Here is an 18,335-nt window from a genome sequence, read left to right as displayed (position 1 = left end):
CAACTTTTCGTCGACTTCTGCGTCCGGAAAGTCCTTCGCGCCGTGGAAAGAGGACAGCAATCCACCTCTCCAGATCGCAGTCAAAAGTATTTTTGCCAGCTAAGATTCAAGTGGGAGTGTAAAGTGGCTTCGAAACTTGACTGCAACTTCAACGGCGACATGACGGCAAGAGACGGTCGTCCAAACATTGGTAGAACGCGTCATCTTAATTTTGACATTGTACGGATTTACCCTGCCTCCGATTTCCGGATGTGTAGTCATGCGATCAAAGCGCGGCCACGAACTGCTAGCAGATATCAGCCAGATATACTCTGTATGTGAATTGCATCGTACTGCGAACCCACCGTTAACACTGCATCGAACGTATTTGTTCTGTTCGCGAGTGACGATGTAGAGACCGTATATATCCGCCGGGATAATTAATCATACTGTAGTAGATTGGTATGGTGTACACAGACTTCGATGGATAGAACACAATGTAGTGGGTATGATTTCCAGTCGCAACCAAACATCTATGTTGTTTTTACCATTGAAAAATCGACATCGTTTTTTACGCAACATGTCCGTTTGAAATTTTTGTTTCTCGCGGAAATAAGCCGACGTGCTTTGATTTATCACGACTTTATTCATTTGTCATTTGGAATTTTAATGTATATGTACCATAATGTACGTTTATTTTAAAAACAAAGATTAGAATATAACAACGAAGATTTTGTCATAGAAAGACGTAAGCAATTTTACAAGAATGAAGAAAAAATTTTTTTAAATCCGAATTTTACACATAGGAATGCAATTTTCATACATTTTGGGTAAGAAAATAGATATATTTTTGTAAGATGTGTAAAATATTAATTTTTAATTTTGATATTGTAATTTGGTATTAAAATTGGGAATACGCCCTTCTCTGGTAAAACTCTCAATACAATATTTATTATAACGATCATATATAATATAATATCTATATTATAATACCTAGCCTCGCTTTTGTCATTATTAGTAATAATATATTACTATAATTTCGTTTAATTACAAATGCATGGAGAGCAGTTCATGCAGTTTAGCAATCGATATAACGAGGAATTCAATTCCGTCGTTGATATTCCGGCTATGTACGTAAATCTCCTACGGCAAGAGACGTCCGAAAAGTTTCTTCGTTGAATGTTTCAGATTTCTACTCGGTTAATCCTATGGAGCGCTTAGATAGAATCGGCATTGAGGTAGGTCGATACGGGAGAGAAACTCATCAGTCTTGCCGGAACTTTTATAAAAGTTTTGATGGATTCACTTACGAAACTTCGCGATAAGAAATCTATTTTACATATTGCGATTGAATGCACAATGTCATTCGCGATGCACGACAATATTCACGCTCGACTTCAATTCTCGATTTTCGAAAATACATTTGTTTCTCGACGATTATATTTCTTGTCATTGATTTATTCATAAGTCTTCATAATGTCACAAACGAATAAAAACATGATACGGATAAAAGCAGAGTTAATACCAATCAATAAGAGATACAACACAAAATTAACGAATTTTTATATTTTTGTCGATTTCCTATAAAATATCGCATTACAAAATCGCGTTTCAAAAATAATATAAATAAAACATCGATTGCTATTCGATAACGTTATGTAATTTTAGCGAATTCGCCCTCTTTGATATAATGTATTCTTCGTGTCGTTTTTAAATCAGGGTTGCGCTATACTTACAACCTAAGAATTTCTAAATGGAATTTCTTGTGAGAAACGTGATACACGTAAGTGCTTTTGCTGCTTCGCGGCGATCGATAATTCTGTTCTTCGTTGGCCAGCAGCGAATAAGTATATTCCTTTAATGACTTTCGCGCGTACCGCCGCCTCTGTCCGATCGCGTTTCCCGTAAGACTTGCAGAAAAACGACTTGAAAAGCCGAGCGCCTCGCCGATATAATTTGCCGAGAGTTTCCAATACCGTCATTCCTTCTTCGCCGATTCTCCTCGCTGAAATTAACATCAGAGTGTACGGAGGCATCCGTTTACTCTCTAGTTCTCTACTTAACCGATCTTGAGCGCGTCGATTAGTCTTCCGGATGCTGTTTCCGGCGCTCTCTCTCTTTCTCCCTCTCGAATCCTTCGGTTTTTCAAGATAATGGAGGACATCTAGGACGAAAAAGCGAGACGAAGGGTTGAAAAAGAATGGAATAAGGAATGAGAAACCCCAAGCAATTATTTTCTTTATTTTCCTATTTCCGAGAGAGAAAGAAGAGAGAGGGAGAGAAAGAGAAAGAATTGGTAGAGGTGTAGATTCGATAAAAGCGTCGTCACGTTCCCAGTGCCAAAGTATTGCGATTTCTGACTCGTCTGTGTATTTACTAGAATGGTGGAAAGGTCGAATCAAAACGATTAAGGCCTCGCAACATTACGTGCAACAGAATTTGAACGTCGTTTTCAGGCGCTCTCGCAGTAGCGAGATTGGCCGGACCATCCGAGATCGCTTCGTACGTTGCTGCACGCTTTTCTTTATGTTCCATTACATCCGACCGTATACTGTTATTGTCTTGGCACTGAGAAGCACTGTGAGCTTCATCAACTCGAAGGAGTCTTCTCGGAGTCGCTTAACGTTTATTCACGTTCCAAAATGAGAGGGAAAAGAAAAAATACCGGTCTCTCTGAAAAAGTCTATTTATTCGAACACGTATTCTCGTTCGGGGTCAATCGATTTTAGTCGCTTTTTAAGACAAAAGTCAAACGTTTCTCAAATCTGGCGGATGTAAAATAGCCGGAGTTTACGACTCCGTTTTTGAGATAGTGCGATTGCGTTGTTTTACGACGCAGTGTGCGGTACTTGGATGTTTATGTCTGGGTAATATCTTCGTTGATAGCACATATTGAACTACGACTGTTCTATACAGAATGCTACATAAATCGTGTTTTTTTTTCCGAGATAAAAGGCTATAAGTAACACATTATTTTGACAAATATATCTTTTATACGCCCACGCAAAGACGTAAACAAAGCATAAATAAATTATAAAATTGTATCTTTTAGTCATTTCTAAGTACACATTATTTTGACGGAATTTCAATCTGCGGTTTAATCAAGAATATATCTACCTTCCAATCACATACTTTTTCAATCGAATCTTGGCGGTAGAAAGATCGACACAAAAATTCACCGAACAATAGTGGTCGAATCGAAAGGAAATGTGCAACTTCTAGATCGTGTTGTATTCCACCGCGAGTCGATTCATCAAGCAGACAATCGGGCGAGTGGTGCGCAAAAAGCTAATATTTCCGAGTAACAAATGCGGCAAAGAAATGATTCGTAGAAATAGCAGAAGGAAACTCCAAGTTGGGTAAACTCCGGAAGACTTATGACGATAAGCGCGCGCTCCGCGAACCTGCAATTTTTCATTGTGCGCGCATTGCGTTTCTATCGTAACGTTCAATTCCATAAAATAAACGGACGTTTAATGCCAAGCACCGCGACAATTAACTTCGTCTAACTAATTTGTTCCGCGTCCCGTGTGGCGGGGTTATATTTACGAACCTGTTTGCAACGCAGTGCCAACAAACAGTAGAAACTAAAAACTTGATTGCTCTCCTCTGCTCGTATTTACTTCCGTGCACGTTTATCTCGCACGCACGTACGCGAACAAGTGCACGCTGACAGTTTTCAATTTCTGAAATGGATTAATGTTTTCCGTGATCGTGCCGTATTTTTATATTGTTCTACATTCGTAATAATTTAATATCATCATTATTAAATTAGTCATATTAAAAAGAGGAAAATATTACAAGAGAATAGATGTAACAAATAAAAAATATCATGAAAATTCGTTAGATTTAATTAAATCTTTGATTAAATTTTTGAAAAAAAAAAAAGAAAAATTACGCAGTCTGCTCGAGAGAGTTTTTTGCACCATAGGGGAAAGCAGCTTATATATCATTCAGGAAATTTTGGTATCATGGAAAATGGATCTCGAATTCAAACTATACGAGGCAGCTCGAGTTTCATCTGCTGAATTTTTCTTTTTCGTTCTCTCTCTCTCTCTCTCTCTTCGCAAATGAATGTTTACCGCACAATCTAGAGATAATAAAAAAAAAGAATTCCCAAGCTTTATATGTAGAGCAATCCTTTCATTGAAAGTTACGCATCTCTCTAGTTTAAGAACTTCAGCGGCACCAGCAGCACCGTAAAATTTATGCGCGCACTTTCGACATCTATCTTGTCCGTTCCGTTTCAATTCATCTCCGCATCGCAGGTCCAAAAGTAACATGAGATACTGCTGTGTGTGCAGCGATGAAGTATAGTAATTTCGCTACAAAGTAACGGCGGAAAGTAACAGCCTCACGGCAAGACGGTGTCTCATACGCTTTACAAGACCGCCGTCAGCGCGCACGCACCACATTCAGTTCGGGACTTTAATAAAGATATTTTGCGGGAAGTTATTGCGTCTCCCAACCTTTTTTACATCGTCGGAGAATGGCGTGAAACGGAACACGGTAAAATACTCACCCGGTAAAGATGTCTTGAGAAACCCGCGCCATGTCGACGCACATAGCATAACGATCCACTCACCGCACAAATCCGCGACATTAAAGTCGCATTTACGACGTAAGTGAGTAAGCAAGAAAATTTCGGCAATTCTTGCTTGAGAAGAAACTTCCCTTAGTACGGAGGAAAAAAGTTCCCGCGGGCCTCCGATCGACGGAATCTTATTCGCATTGAAGTGGATCACATCAGTCGCCCTGCGGCGAAGCGACATGTGCGTGTGCGTATGTGTGTGCGCGCGAGCTTAGAAGTAAAATACTATTAAAAGTTCGCGGGAAAGGCGCGAGCGGGCAAATCCAGATCAATTACCTTTCAGGAGAACAATCTGAGCAAGAGCAGGGATACTGAAAACTTTGGGCCTCCCCGGGTGGATCTCCATTCGTAACTTTCGAGCAAATCGAACGTATTCAGTGACGTAAGGTAAGTTTCCGTCTTCCGGGAATTATATAGAATGTCTTGGGAAGAATTTGCTAGATCTTTGCTGATCTCTACCCATCATATTTTAATATTTAAACTGATTCGCGTATAATCCGCGATTGTTATGACACAAATATTAATTTTCTATATAATTATGCATGTGTAATCAATGTATAATTAATCAACAACGTTATTATATGTTAACTGTTATTGTATCATATTGTTTTATTATATGTTTTTATATAAATAATTGTTTTAAGATGCTAATCTGTAATGATGATTACAACGTTGCAGCGAATACTTGTGACTTTTGTCGTAATTATTCGAATAACGCGTCTCCAAAATATATGCTTGCATATATATATGTATATGTATAAAAGGAAAAAAGGGTCGAATATGGGCTTTAACGAAAAAGGTGGCTCAGGCTGGAAGAGAAGTCTTATAATCCGCTTTAAAATTATTATTATTTTAGTTTCATTCTTTACGATTATGGCCGCTGTTAATTTTTATCCCGATCATTATAGCTCAATGTATATACATTTTCAGATTTTAATGGCGGTCGCATTCATTAAAATCTAAGAGAGAGAGAGAGAGAAAGAGGAGAAACGAGAGAGGAAGGAACCTGGGTAAAACGCAAGCGAATATAATCTTGAAAATAATTATTCTCGTTGAAAATTCACGGATTATAAGGGAAATAATCGTACTTAAATTTATCCCGATTTTGAAGCTGGCTAAAACTGATTGTTATGTATTATCTCTTTATCGCATGGCGCGCCAGATACGATCCACCACCGCTTCCTTTGTGTCTCTGGGAGCTTTCAAGATATTATTTCCTTAAAAGACCTCCCCCGGATATGACGTCGGATTTTACAGGGATAAAATGTTTCTTGCTTCCACTGAAAAGTTTATACTTCCGCACTTGACTGGTTTTTATTTCGTCCGGCTCTACGTAATTCCATCCGCTTATCGAAAAGAGAGTTGATTCGAGTAAATATAACTTCCGAGACTAACACGTTTCATCGGCACTTCTCTTTTTTTTCACATTCATTCGTGCCGACCTACGGTTTCCAATAAACCGAGGGTCCTAAGAATACGCGGCCGAGTGAACTTATAACGGATTTACACGAGTCGAGTGGTGCTATCGCGTATCGACTGGCTGTCGATCCGACATTACGTCTGTTGTTTTGCACCGAACTCAATACTCTGCACTGGTTTACGTAACCGAACAGAGAAGAATTGGTCACACTGTTGCTCCAATATCGGAAGTCGAACACCAGTGATATTGACACCAACATTCTGTAGCGGAAATCGTGACGGATATCCCTGCAAAACGTACAAGTTCTTCCACATCTAAAAACATGCCAAATAACACAGTTCCCCTCTTTTACACCGGAAGAGAGCATGTTGCAGCTTTCCTTCTTTTGTTTAGCGCGTCAAAGCGAATAACATATCGTCCGAAAATTCCAACTATAAGAAAACGTCTAAAAATGAAAATTGTTTTTCCGTGAAAAGATAATTTTATGTCTCGTTATTCAGATGTTTATTTTGCAAAACTATTCATGCGATAATTTAAACATAGCAATTGTATCGTATATTCGCGATATCATTTTAACATTGTTAATCACAATTTTTTTCAAAGTTTATCAATCAGTAAATCTTGTCGCTTTATTGTAATTTTATGTATAATTGTTACGTAGGATTTTATGCAAATTTATTTGAATAAAAATTGCTTTATCTCTATAACAAAGAATGACAGTCGAAAACTTAAAAAATAAAATGCCAATTTCGTACAAACTCTCTTATTTCACTAAATCAAAATTTTAGATTGGCTCCTTTTTCTCCATGTTTCCTCGTCTGCAACCATTTTACTTAACTATGACAAAGCATCGCGGTAAGTAAACTGCTCGTTAATCAGGACGCGAGCACACAACAAACTCTTAAATAGTCGGCGTGCATTAATCATAATGCACAAGCGGCGATGGAGACACTATACCTCGCACTTGAAACAGAATATTTTCCTTGATGGTGATATAAACAGAGCCTTCCCCATGTTTATTGTTGAATGTGCAACGACTGTCGGGTGTCGGAAATGGAGTTTCCATGGCTCGACGATATCAGATAGCGCGAAGAGACGTGAGATGAGACAACATCACTTTACATGGGATTCGTGTGTTACATCGTCACATCATAAACGTGAGGAAAACACTCACAGAATGAAGAAACTGCATTCTCACCTCGAGGAAACAGTGCAGCAGTTTCCTTTATACAAGCTTTTGATTATCATGATTACAAAGTTGAATATATCACAAAACTCAACGACAGTTCCGCAAACGAAGATATTATTATTATATTATCAAGTTATGTATAATCTCTTTTTAGAGTAAAAAGAAACTGCTCTCGCAGCTTTTTCCGCTCCTTTCTTCCCTTATTTTAAAGAAACAACAGTTCAAGAAGATAAATGCGCTCGTTCTCTGTACCTCGACTTCGAGGAAGTCTTAATGCGAAGAGCCGCCATTTCTTTAGAGTTTTTGCAACGATTTCTGGTTCCCCCGTTGTTACTTGGGAACCACCTTATCTTTACTTCGCTCGTATTTTATAAAATCCTAAAGCATGATATAATATCTCTGTTTAAACGAAAACTGATAAATATACATTGAACGGTGTCCGGCTTTTTAGATACTTTATTCGAATTGTTTTTTTTTATCACAAAGAGAGAGCCAATTTTGAAATTGATACGTAATTATAATAAAATTAAATACGAGGAAACTCGTTTTTGTTTCACCATGTGATAATTAAATTATATATTATTATATAATAATTCAATAATTGATTAATCCGAGATATTAATTCAATAATTACTAAAGAATATGTGATAAAATATTTGCAAATATTTCCCAATAATACGTTGTCAATAATTTGCAAAATTATAAAATGTACAAAATTTATGTCTACTCGCATATGCGTATTATCCGCATTGAAATGTCAATATTGGCCGACAGAAATTGCGAGGTATGGCGCTCTGAAAATCATTGCTATCTCGCGGAAAATTTATCGAATTACATTCTATACTTTCGGAACTGGAATACCTTGTATTTCTCGTTCGGCCGAAACGGGAACCGTCGCACCGTCTTGGTACGATAAATGCCCTCGTTTACCGAAGCTTTAACTTCAAGCCAAAGGTCTGCTGCCCGTTGACTGTACAAAACTTTTCACTCTTTTCTCTATTCTTTTTATTTTTTTACTAAAAACCACTGTCAAATACAAAGTTTCTCGATATAGCGACTTGTTGTGATACAGGTACCGGTATCCTTGGCGAAAAATATGGTAAGTTGGATATTTTTACGAATGTTTGTGGCATTGACAAAAAGAATTTCTTTCAAAGCTTATCCATGTCAAATTTTCACAACACCATGTTAAATTATATTTTCACTTTTAAATAAAATATATTTTTTTATCAATAAAAATATTTCATTATACATTACTATTTTAAAATTGAAAAAATTTAATTACAATTTTATCTTTCGTAAGATCAAAAATTTGTTTTAGAAATAAAGATTTAAATATTCATATTTTTTAAATAAAATTATATTTGTAAAAAAAAAATGTCGCTATCAATTATCGAGTTGCCCCCTTATCCTCGTTCATTAACTATTCTTATTCTCGTGCGTCTGATTCGAGTGCTTTTCGAACACTTTTATCTTGTTTCTCTTCGTTTATTTGGTGCACATGCTTTTCCGTGTTTGAGTCTGATGAGAAAGCGCAAATAAATGAACTCGGACATAAAGAAGTGCGATTTAATAAATTCGAATGCGAGATATTTAATTGCACCTTGCTTAATTTCTCTCTCCTACATCGTGAGCACTCGTTGTTCATCGTAGTTAATAACTATGTTATGTATATGCATAAATATCGTTGTTCTCATTACTGCCTTTTTGAGGATTATTGTTAGCAATTAAACTGTGAAATATTATAGTTTAAAGTTCTATTTTACAATAAATCTCAAAACTAAATGGTTGTGTTCAGTCGAATAACTGCACTGAAAGTTATAATAGAATTTAATTTATCATGATTATATATCTTTGATAATTATTATTGTTTCAACGTTTGTTTTTTATTCCGTTAAAAATTATTTAAATATATTATATATATATTTTTTTTCAAATCTTTATAAAATATAAAACGAAAAAATTATGAAAATTTAAAAATAAATATAGAAGAGATAGTTACAATTTCAAACTTTCTTTAAGATATTTTTCATCTCTGTTAGTATTTTAAAATTATTATTAAAAAATAAAGAATTAAACAATCTGTAGAATAGATTGTATAAAATTGATTATATATTTTTCCAAGAATCATAAAAGAGATATACCATCACTGTTGAGGCATTCCATACATTATGTTGTACGGGAAAAAGAGCAAAAGATAGCAATGTGCAATTTTGCTGGCGAAAGCGCGATGGGAGTAAAGGCACGTTAATTGGCATTCATCTGGAAAAGCTTTACCAACGGCTGAAGTGTCTACGAATAAGCATGGCTCCTAGCAGGGATGTGCGAAATGTCAGTGAGTCAGGAGGGAACCCAGGAGAAGCTAATTATCCAGCGGGAAAAATTCCTTGGCGCATGCCAGCCAACGGCGAATCCGAGAAGTGACGCACGTTCATCTGTTGGCGTTTCCATAACTTTTCAACAGGATTGTTAATTGGATTCTTTTTTTCCTCTTGGCTTATGTTCTGTCACCTCTCTCTCTTTCTCTCATTTTTTTTCTTTTATTCCTCGTATGTTCGTTTCGCCCCAATGATCGTTTACTTTATTTCGAATTTATTATATTGCTTTAATCGTCGTTTTACGATTCTATTGTTGGCGCACTGAAAATGCCTGTCACGTCTAACGACAATGGAAATGAGGCGTAACGTTAAAATATAGTTTAAAAAAGAATAAGTTTTAAAAATACTGACTTTTAATTAGTATTTTTATCAGAGTTTACGATTTAATTTGAGTCGAATAAGAAGACTTTTTTTTAAACTCACTCATTTAAATTACATTTTTAGTGTAAAAATACAAAAATTAAAGTTTCATTAAAAAGTTTTACTAGAGCTTAAAAGCTTGAAAAATATATAGAACTGCGTAAATAGAGAGAATTAATGAAAAAATTTTAATGATTAATATTTAAAATAACTTATGTAAATATTTTCTTAGCTAACATTATATATAATTTTTGCAAAAATTATATAAAATAATTTTATCGTTGTAAAATTAATTATTATTTGTATGCATGTTTATAACTTGATTCATAGCCGCTATTTTACGCATTTTATCAAATATATTAAACGGCTTTAATTTTAAAAATCTTTTTTGTGGTGATTTTGGGGAATAAACCTCAAATCGACGTTATCAATCTTATGCTCTTATATATAAGTAATATAAGTTTTACAAGAATAAAGTTGCAAAAGTACGATGACACGTAACTTCAAGGCAATACTTTATACGAAGGCTGTAAAACTTTCATGTCATTTTTAGCATAATCGTAATATACATCGAGTGACTGAGCGCTCGAGCGGCTAATTAGATATTAATGAGAGACATAATTATGTACAGGGAGAAACTCCGACAAAGTTACAATTGGCTTCGCTTACTTGAAACGATCCTCTTGGAATACTTCCTCATTACTATAAGTAAAAATAAGGAGCTAAACGAGGAATTTATCGCGTTTCAGATAATAACAACATAAATCCAAAATAGAATTACTAAGCTAATTTAAGATTTTGTCCTGTTTACAAAATATCAACATGTATCTGACGTAAAGAGTTGCAAAAACTTTCCAATTTCCATCTTGGATTTATGTTACTATCCCTTGTAAAACGTGATTTCGAGCTATTCTGTATCTTTGAACGCGACGACTATTGCAAAAACCTTGTAATCGCGCGAGAGGGTGTAAAGTCCGGCTAATTGATTGGACAAATCTAATTGAATCAATAACTAGGAGAACCGTTTACGAATAATTATATTGGTTTAGCGATCTATCGATTGAACGTATTGTACACAACATTTCTGGATGAATATTTTGAAGCAAACAACTTTTTACATTTTATAATATTTTCTTTCTTAACAAACTGATAATGAAAATAAAAACTTACCGATTACTGTTAAATTGACTTTAGAGTTCCTTGTTTGGCCGATTTGAAAATCAACGCGGCATCTGTAAATTCCGGCGTCCTCTTCTCTGATATTTTCGATGCCCAACAGCGCTGGTTTTTTATCCAACATGAAATATGCGCGATGCGAGAACACATTATTGTCCGACCATCTTTCGGCAATACCGAATTCTCGGCCTCTAGCATCGATGCTGCAACAAAAAATCAAATTAAAATTAAATTAGTAATTTAATTGAGCATCAGCTATGAACTATCGTGTTACGTTAATCTTCTCTGGACAATGTATAATCTATTCAATCATGGATGTGCTTATAATGGACGCGTAATCTCTTCTCCTCTCTTGTTTCCTAATAAAAGGAAGCTTGCGGTATCACGAATATCAAAAGTATTTTAATAGCAGATCGAATTAATATCAAAAATGAATTATTATCCTTTCGCTTTTTCATATTAATATTAAAATACGTAATGCGCAAATTAATTTAATATCCGATTATGATGATAATAATAATAATGTGATAATTCACATTTTAGAGATACGAACTGAAGGATTAAATTTCGTTGGAATTCAAAAATGTAAATAAAATTCACACGCATCGAGTTAAACAATTCTGTAATAACGTTAAAAAAACATAGGTCTCGTAAAAAAATTAGATTGTATGAACTATCTTGCACAAGAAAATATTTTATGATGCAGTTAACTGTCTAGTCATGTACATAATCCAACAGACAGATTTTTCGAAATATTGTATCGTACAGTTTACGATATGTGTCGCGCGCAATAATAAGCACGCATAAAAATATTTACCTGAAAAAAAGCGCGATGTAGCCTCGTTGAATTATAGCTAGGATAATTTCACGGTAGATAAAACACGTTTAATACTTGTTACGAAAATTGTTATACAACCAAAACATAGCGAATGTTTACATTGAACAAGCGAAACGGAAGCAAAACCGATTCTTGTAAAACAGAGATTTTTCTGTTGCCACAATGTCGCATCGTTGGTTTTTTATCGAACTGCAAACTTTTCTTTCTCTCTCTTTTTCTTCTCTCTCTCTCTCTCTCTCTCTCTCTCTCTCTTTCCCTGCGTGATCCTATCATATAATAAAGTTTTCGTGTTTGTATTGCGAGAGTTTTTTTAGCAAAGACAAGCGTTGTTGAAAATTTTAACTTAAATCGATATAACGAAAGTATTTAAAAAGTATTTAAAAAATTATGTGTAAAGATATCGGCCTCTGACAAAGATGAGACGTACATTAAAAATAAAACAAGTATTGACAAGAGAATGATCTATTTTTAACGTATTATTTTTTGACAGATTTCTTGTAGGTTTATTTATTTTCTGAACGAAAATTGAAGAATATTGAAGAATATTCAGTTTTTGCATATGGAAAATATTATTTGGAATTTTCCGGCAAATGAAACCTTTAGAAGAGATAATAAATAATAATGTTATATTATATAATATAATTGATTAATTTGAAATGACATTATTTCAGTGGAAATTTAATTCTATTTAATATTCAGAAAAATACATTTAAAAAGCGAAATGTACGAAAGCAATATGTGAGACAGTAGATAAATTAACGAAAAAATGTCCTCTCATATCATCGGATTGCTCGTCGTCAGCCGACGTTTCCGTAGTGAATATCGAAATTCTGATCGTTCGCTTCTGATTTAATGGCAAAAAATTGCGAAGCCAACTCGGTGAAACGACATTTCGACGATATCCATTGGCAGATCATCAGTGTGCAGTATGTGTTGCACTCGTGAATTGTCACTTGAGTAATTCGATATTTGATTTTGAAAAATATATGATATCAAACGGCTAGTTATATATAATGGCAAATATCATTACCGCAATAATTTCGATTAAATGTTTATCAGCATTGTTTTATCGCGGCTGGTGGTCGCGGGTGAATTCATCAGTCGTCACGAAGGAATAAATTAAAATCCACAAGGGATTTCGCGCCGCATAGTTTAAATCGCGTTCTAGCCCCGGTGCGTTATCAGCATGGCCGATGTAATTGGCACATAATTAAAGTTCCTCCAATGATCGTTACCGCGGGCAATCATTATTTCAAGCTGTGAACGCTATTAAATTGTAATAATTATACCGCCATAATTGATTTTGTTTCGCACGATTGCACTCTCTTTTGCCCTTAATTACTGTCTAATGATTTACATGACATGTGTGACACGCGGAATCTATGGTTTTAAATTTACGAATATTTGCCGATTTCAGTCAGTCACAAATCGTAAAATATAAAAGTGAATTTGTTGAATATTAAATATTTCATAAATGATTTTATATTTCACATTCAAAGATCAATAAATATTTTCACTGTCAAACTGACTGCATTTACTGATCATATTTTTGATGTTAGAATCTCATTATTGGAACAAACAATTGAAAAATTTGACAATATTCTATAAATTTTCTTGCAGATAACGTGCCGATAAATAACAGATAGAACTCGTCGCAGTCAAATATAAATATATTTCATGTTGTTAGTTTTGTATAATAATTTATTTATTAGCATTTCGAACGCAAGTCGCAAATTCACATCATTTATATTCTCTACTTGCACGATTGTATTGTTGGAAAATCGAGATATCTTCCACTTAGCGCCTCGAATAAACGCGTATCTCCGCGGAATTTGAAAGAGCGAATCCGCTTACATATCGTTGCTATTTTTCTGCCTTTTAAGATCGAATTCTAGAGTTACTGCGTGACGAACTTTTTGATATATTGTAACATTTGAAAAGGTTTTAAAATCGAGAAAATATTTCAGAGCGTTATACGATATTTCTGTTTTTCTATAAAAGGAAGTGGACAATAATGTAGGTAGGGCGAGAGTCGCATGTTAAGCAGCACGGCGTCAAAATATAAAGTATTATATAGTATTACAGTTATCGCTAATCTACTTATAACGTTTCAAAGAGAGAGAGAGAGAGAAAGAGAGAGAAAGAGAGAGAGGGGGGGGAGATCTGTTTACGGAATATTATATACATACAACACACAATATCATATAATAATTATATTAATTAAAAGATATATCTAATATGAAATTTGATTGTAGCTGAATTAACAGAAAATTACAGGATTAAATTATTATTCTAGTTATACAATTTAATTACAGCTATTTAACTGGATTGGTTTGCAAATTTTATTTATAACTTTGTTACTTATAATTATTTTATATTATTTTATATTTTATTGTAATATTATATTATAATATATCAAATATTATAATAATGTTATTTATAATATATACAATAATATTATATAATATACAATAATATTATTTATATATAGATGTATAAAAATTTAATTTATATAACATTTTCATAACATTAGTGAATCTATTATACAAGAATATTATTTTAATATGCAGGTAATTTTTAATTCATAGTGAGGGATTAATATTAAATTAAATTTATTGCATAACGAGAATAATTAAAATTAGAAATTAATAAGATTCTCAATGTGAAATACAAATAATTAATAGAAGAATAATTAATTACAAATCAAATACAAATACAATACAATAATTAATTCTATTTTATGTCGAAAATATTAAAATAAAGAATAATTTGTTTGTTTTCTATATAATTCATAATAAGAGAAAAAAATTCAACTCGGGGAAAAATCACATCGCGATAGGGAAACTAGGTGGACGCAATTTTATTGTCTACCGGGACTAACTCGGTTAAGACGTCAAGCCAACGTTGCGCGTCGATGAAACTATCACGAAATTTCGTTATCCAGCGCGCTCATCGCATTTTCCACGACCAACTCGGAAAGCCGTCCGATGGTCTGGCCGTATCGTCGACATTGCATAAACGACCTGATGGCCGGCACGTGACGAGTAATTAAAATCTGGTGCAAAATCATACGAAACATTTAAATCTGTTTGCGTTACCCCGAATAACAGCGCCGTGACGTGCACGCGCAAAATATATCGTAACATCGCGCATTGTTATTTTTTCTCCCCTCTTTGTTTTTCTTTTTTAAACGCGCACTTCGATCGTAAACATTATTTTCAATCGTACCGTCCCTTTTCCCCGCCGTCATTAGTATGTGTGTCACGAGGCGGGTAACAGTTGCGTAATATAACCGCAAAATTTAATCTACATAATTTTCTGTACGAAATCTATTTCAATGATTAAAAAACATCACTCGTAAGCTTCCCTCTTCCTCTTGTATCTCTTCAAAAATACAAAATAATTTAATTAAAAAAAAAAGCAAGAATTTAAAAAAAAATTCGAAAAAAAATTTTTATCGAAAATTGTTATTAATTTCTTATTTAATTGTTTATTTTTTTCTGCAATAAATAATGTAACAGTAATGATAGCAATGAGAAATTATCTTTTTTATGAAAATACATTTTTATCCTCGCTCAAAAAGGACAAAATACAATTTTAAATTCCCTTTAAATTTCATGCTTGAAATTGTTTCGAGCATGTTTTGTTATGTTTGCGCGGAATGAGGAAGAAAAATTATGGAATAATTCACTCACCAACAATTACACACCTGCAAATATGTCCCTATTATTTTTTATTTGCTTTAAAATTTCACGAAGAAAATTCAGTCACACACACATACGGATAAATTGCGAAAATGCATTCGATTACGATCGCGTGCAAATTTACGCGCTATGCGATCGAATATTACACTTTTCAAGCTTATTTACTTTTGCATACACATTGTGAATCTCTTCCCGCGGAAATCGCGCGAGTAATTTCGAAAGATTATTGCGAAAAAATTATTAACGGATATTTCACTTTCAATAAACTTAATATTCACAAACCGATTATTATCAATCGATGGATGATTATTACATACATTAGCGAGAGAAAAACATTACACAAGCATTATTCGATATATTAATTCAATACCGTTCACGTTCATTTGTTTCCGATCGAGAAAAGAAAGGGGCTTATTATACGTCTATTCCTGGAATTAGCGCGACACAGTATCGCATATGCACACAAACGCGTAAACCTTCTTTTCTTTAAAAAACACGTGAACCGCAAAGCATTTATTAATAAAAAACTGTAATAAATCCTAAGAGACTGTCGGCGGAATTGATGCGGGACAGAGAGATGCAACATACACAAACACAGTTACGTCTGCGTGCTTTAGACATGTCTATCGGACGCACGTTTCCGAGAAATATATATTCCAATAGAAAACTAATTGGATAAACACAGCTAAATGAAAATGCGTGATATTGAATAACAATTACCTTCTCGTTTCGGAGACTTCTAATATTGAAATCCGCGAACATGTCGTGTCATGTTACTGAATATCAACAAGACTTGGAAAATGGCGGGCTCCGTGTAAAACACGATGTAAACGACTTTTTTCATGTTTATTCTAATCGCACTGTCAAATACTACAAGATACACCAGGGAATGTCGAATTAAACTTTAGCTAGAATACAATATGACTTACTTCGATTTCGTCGTAATTATGGGCCCTTCGAATTATTGTGCAGGCAGGGCGCAGGAACGCTTGCAAGCGCGATAAAAGGTGACGTCACTCACTCTTACGGAAAAGCGAGGAATTAATTGGTTAACGCGTCACTTACTACGAGCGCTTTCGCATCTTCGAACAATACATAAATCACGTAAAATATTGACCAATCACGCGTCGAGTATGAAGACCGCCATATTGTTGGGCCCTTCGTATTAGACCCGTGATTGGTTAGTTTTTTTACCGTCTATGCATTATCAATCTATGCATTCGACGTTTATGCTATACTCTTGAATTTAACGGTTCAAAAGTTCTCGCACTTTTGTTAGTTACCGAGTGGCGATTGTCGCAAATATAGAGCAAATTATCGGGCAATCGTCGCGATTACGTCGAGATTAAGTATCTTTTGGGAATAACAGTGATATTTAGTCGGTGCGTGAACAAATGTCTCGTCGAGATTGTGCAACGAGAGTCTCGACAAAGGAGGCTGCCCTAGTAGTCGTACTAGTCTTCGCTAGTCGCCGAATGGCCGCCATTACGCGTACGTGAATTTTGGAAGCGTCGAGAAGAATATTCGAGCACAGTCTCGAAAGTGATCTCGCGATTAATAACGATCGATGTGAATCGGTGAATACACGATGAGACTTTGTCGAGCGTTTTCTTCGATAAATATTTTGGTTATTTTCATATAAATCGGTTATACGTTTGTGCATCCGTTACTCGTCAAACGACGATCGGTGGGCAATTGAGCATTACGAAATCAGTGAGCCATCGATGTATTTATGCGTTTATAAATCATGGACTGGAAATATAATTATGAATTTCGGGAGTGTGTATCGAAAAATATCGTATCGGTATTTTAATGCAAGCATGATACGAATGAATATATTTCAATATATGAACTACTATGCATACATATAGGGAATGCCGAATAAAAGAATCGAGCAAGTGCAGGTGAATATGTATTGATAATCGATATTTGATTGGAAGAATTTTGTTACACGTAAAAAAATGTCGAAAGTACAAAATAGTAAGATTATTTTTTGACAAAAATTAATAAATATCAATATGAATAATATACATTAATTAAATATCGATATTTTGAAAAATGCAGTGTTAATTTTATAGAAGTTCAAAAAAAATACTTGTGTCGTATATTCTACGACAAGTGTCCCAAATATTTTTTAACATTATGTACAAGTCGGGAGTGTCAAAATTAAAGATGGCTGACCATCATGATCCATCTCGATTAAATTACGCGGTCTCGTATCACGATTATTCTTAACTAGCGCGTTCCAGTATTTGTCGCGAGATGTCTCCAAACAGGTGCTTAATGAAGCTTAGGTCAAGTGCCGCAAATCGCGAGTGTCGAATGTAGCGATGGACGATCGTCACGATTTACCAACTGGATTACGCGAACGCGTCTACCGCGAATATTTGCAACCGAAGTCCATCGCTTCGCGCGTGCGAGTGTTTGTTTTCGCGAGCTGTCATTCTTCAAACGTGTGTTTCGCGCAGTCTGTGTCGAGTGTCGCGAATCGCGAATGTCGCGAATCGCGAGTGTCGCGAATCGCGAGTGTCGTATCTAGCGATGGACGATCGTCTCGATTTACCACCTGGATTACGCGAACGCGTCTACCGCGAATATTTGCAACCGAAGTCCATCGCTTCGCGCGTGCGAGTGTTTGTTTTCGCGAGCTGTCATTCTTCAAACGTGTGTTTCGCGCAGTCTGTGTCGAGTGTCGCGAAT

General features: G+C 34.9%; 1 protein-coding gene across 1 annotated transcript in view; it reads right to left on the bottom strand.

The window, feature by feature from the left end:
- Nucleotides 1–16,589, bottom strand: part of LOC105259379 (hemicentin-1) — a 65,413-nt gene extending 48,824 nt beyond the window's left edge. Inside the window, exons 1-2 of the mRNA XM_025411206.1 lie at nt 16,565–16,589; nt 11,088–11,296 (exon numbers count right to left, since the gene is read on the bottom strand). Of these exons, the coding sequence (XP_025266991.1) occupies nt 11,088–11,217 (130 nt within the window). The 5' untranslated portion in view covers nt 11,218–11,296; nt 16,565–16,589. The remainder of the gene's footprint in view (nt 1–11,087; nt 11,297–16,564) is intronic.
- Between the last annotated feature and the right edge of the window lie 1,746 nt (nt 16,590–18,335).

The sequence above is a fragment of the Camponotus floridanus genome, unplaced genomic scaffold (genome assembly GCF_003227725.1).
Source record: "Camponotus floridanus strain SB8 unplaced genomic scaffold, Cflo_v7.5 scaffold105, whole genome shotgun sequence".
Taxonomy (NCBI): Eukaryota; Metazoa; Arthropoda; class Insecta; order Hymenoptera; family Formicidae; genus Camponotus; species Camponotus floridanus.
This window is presented reverse-complemented; position numbering and strand designations above follow the sequence as displayed.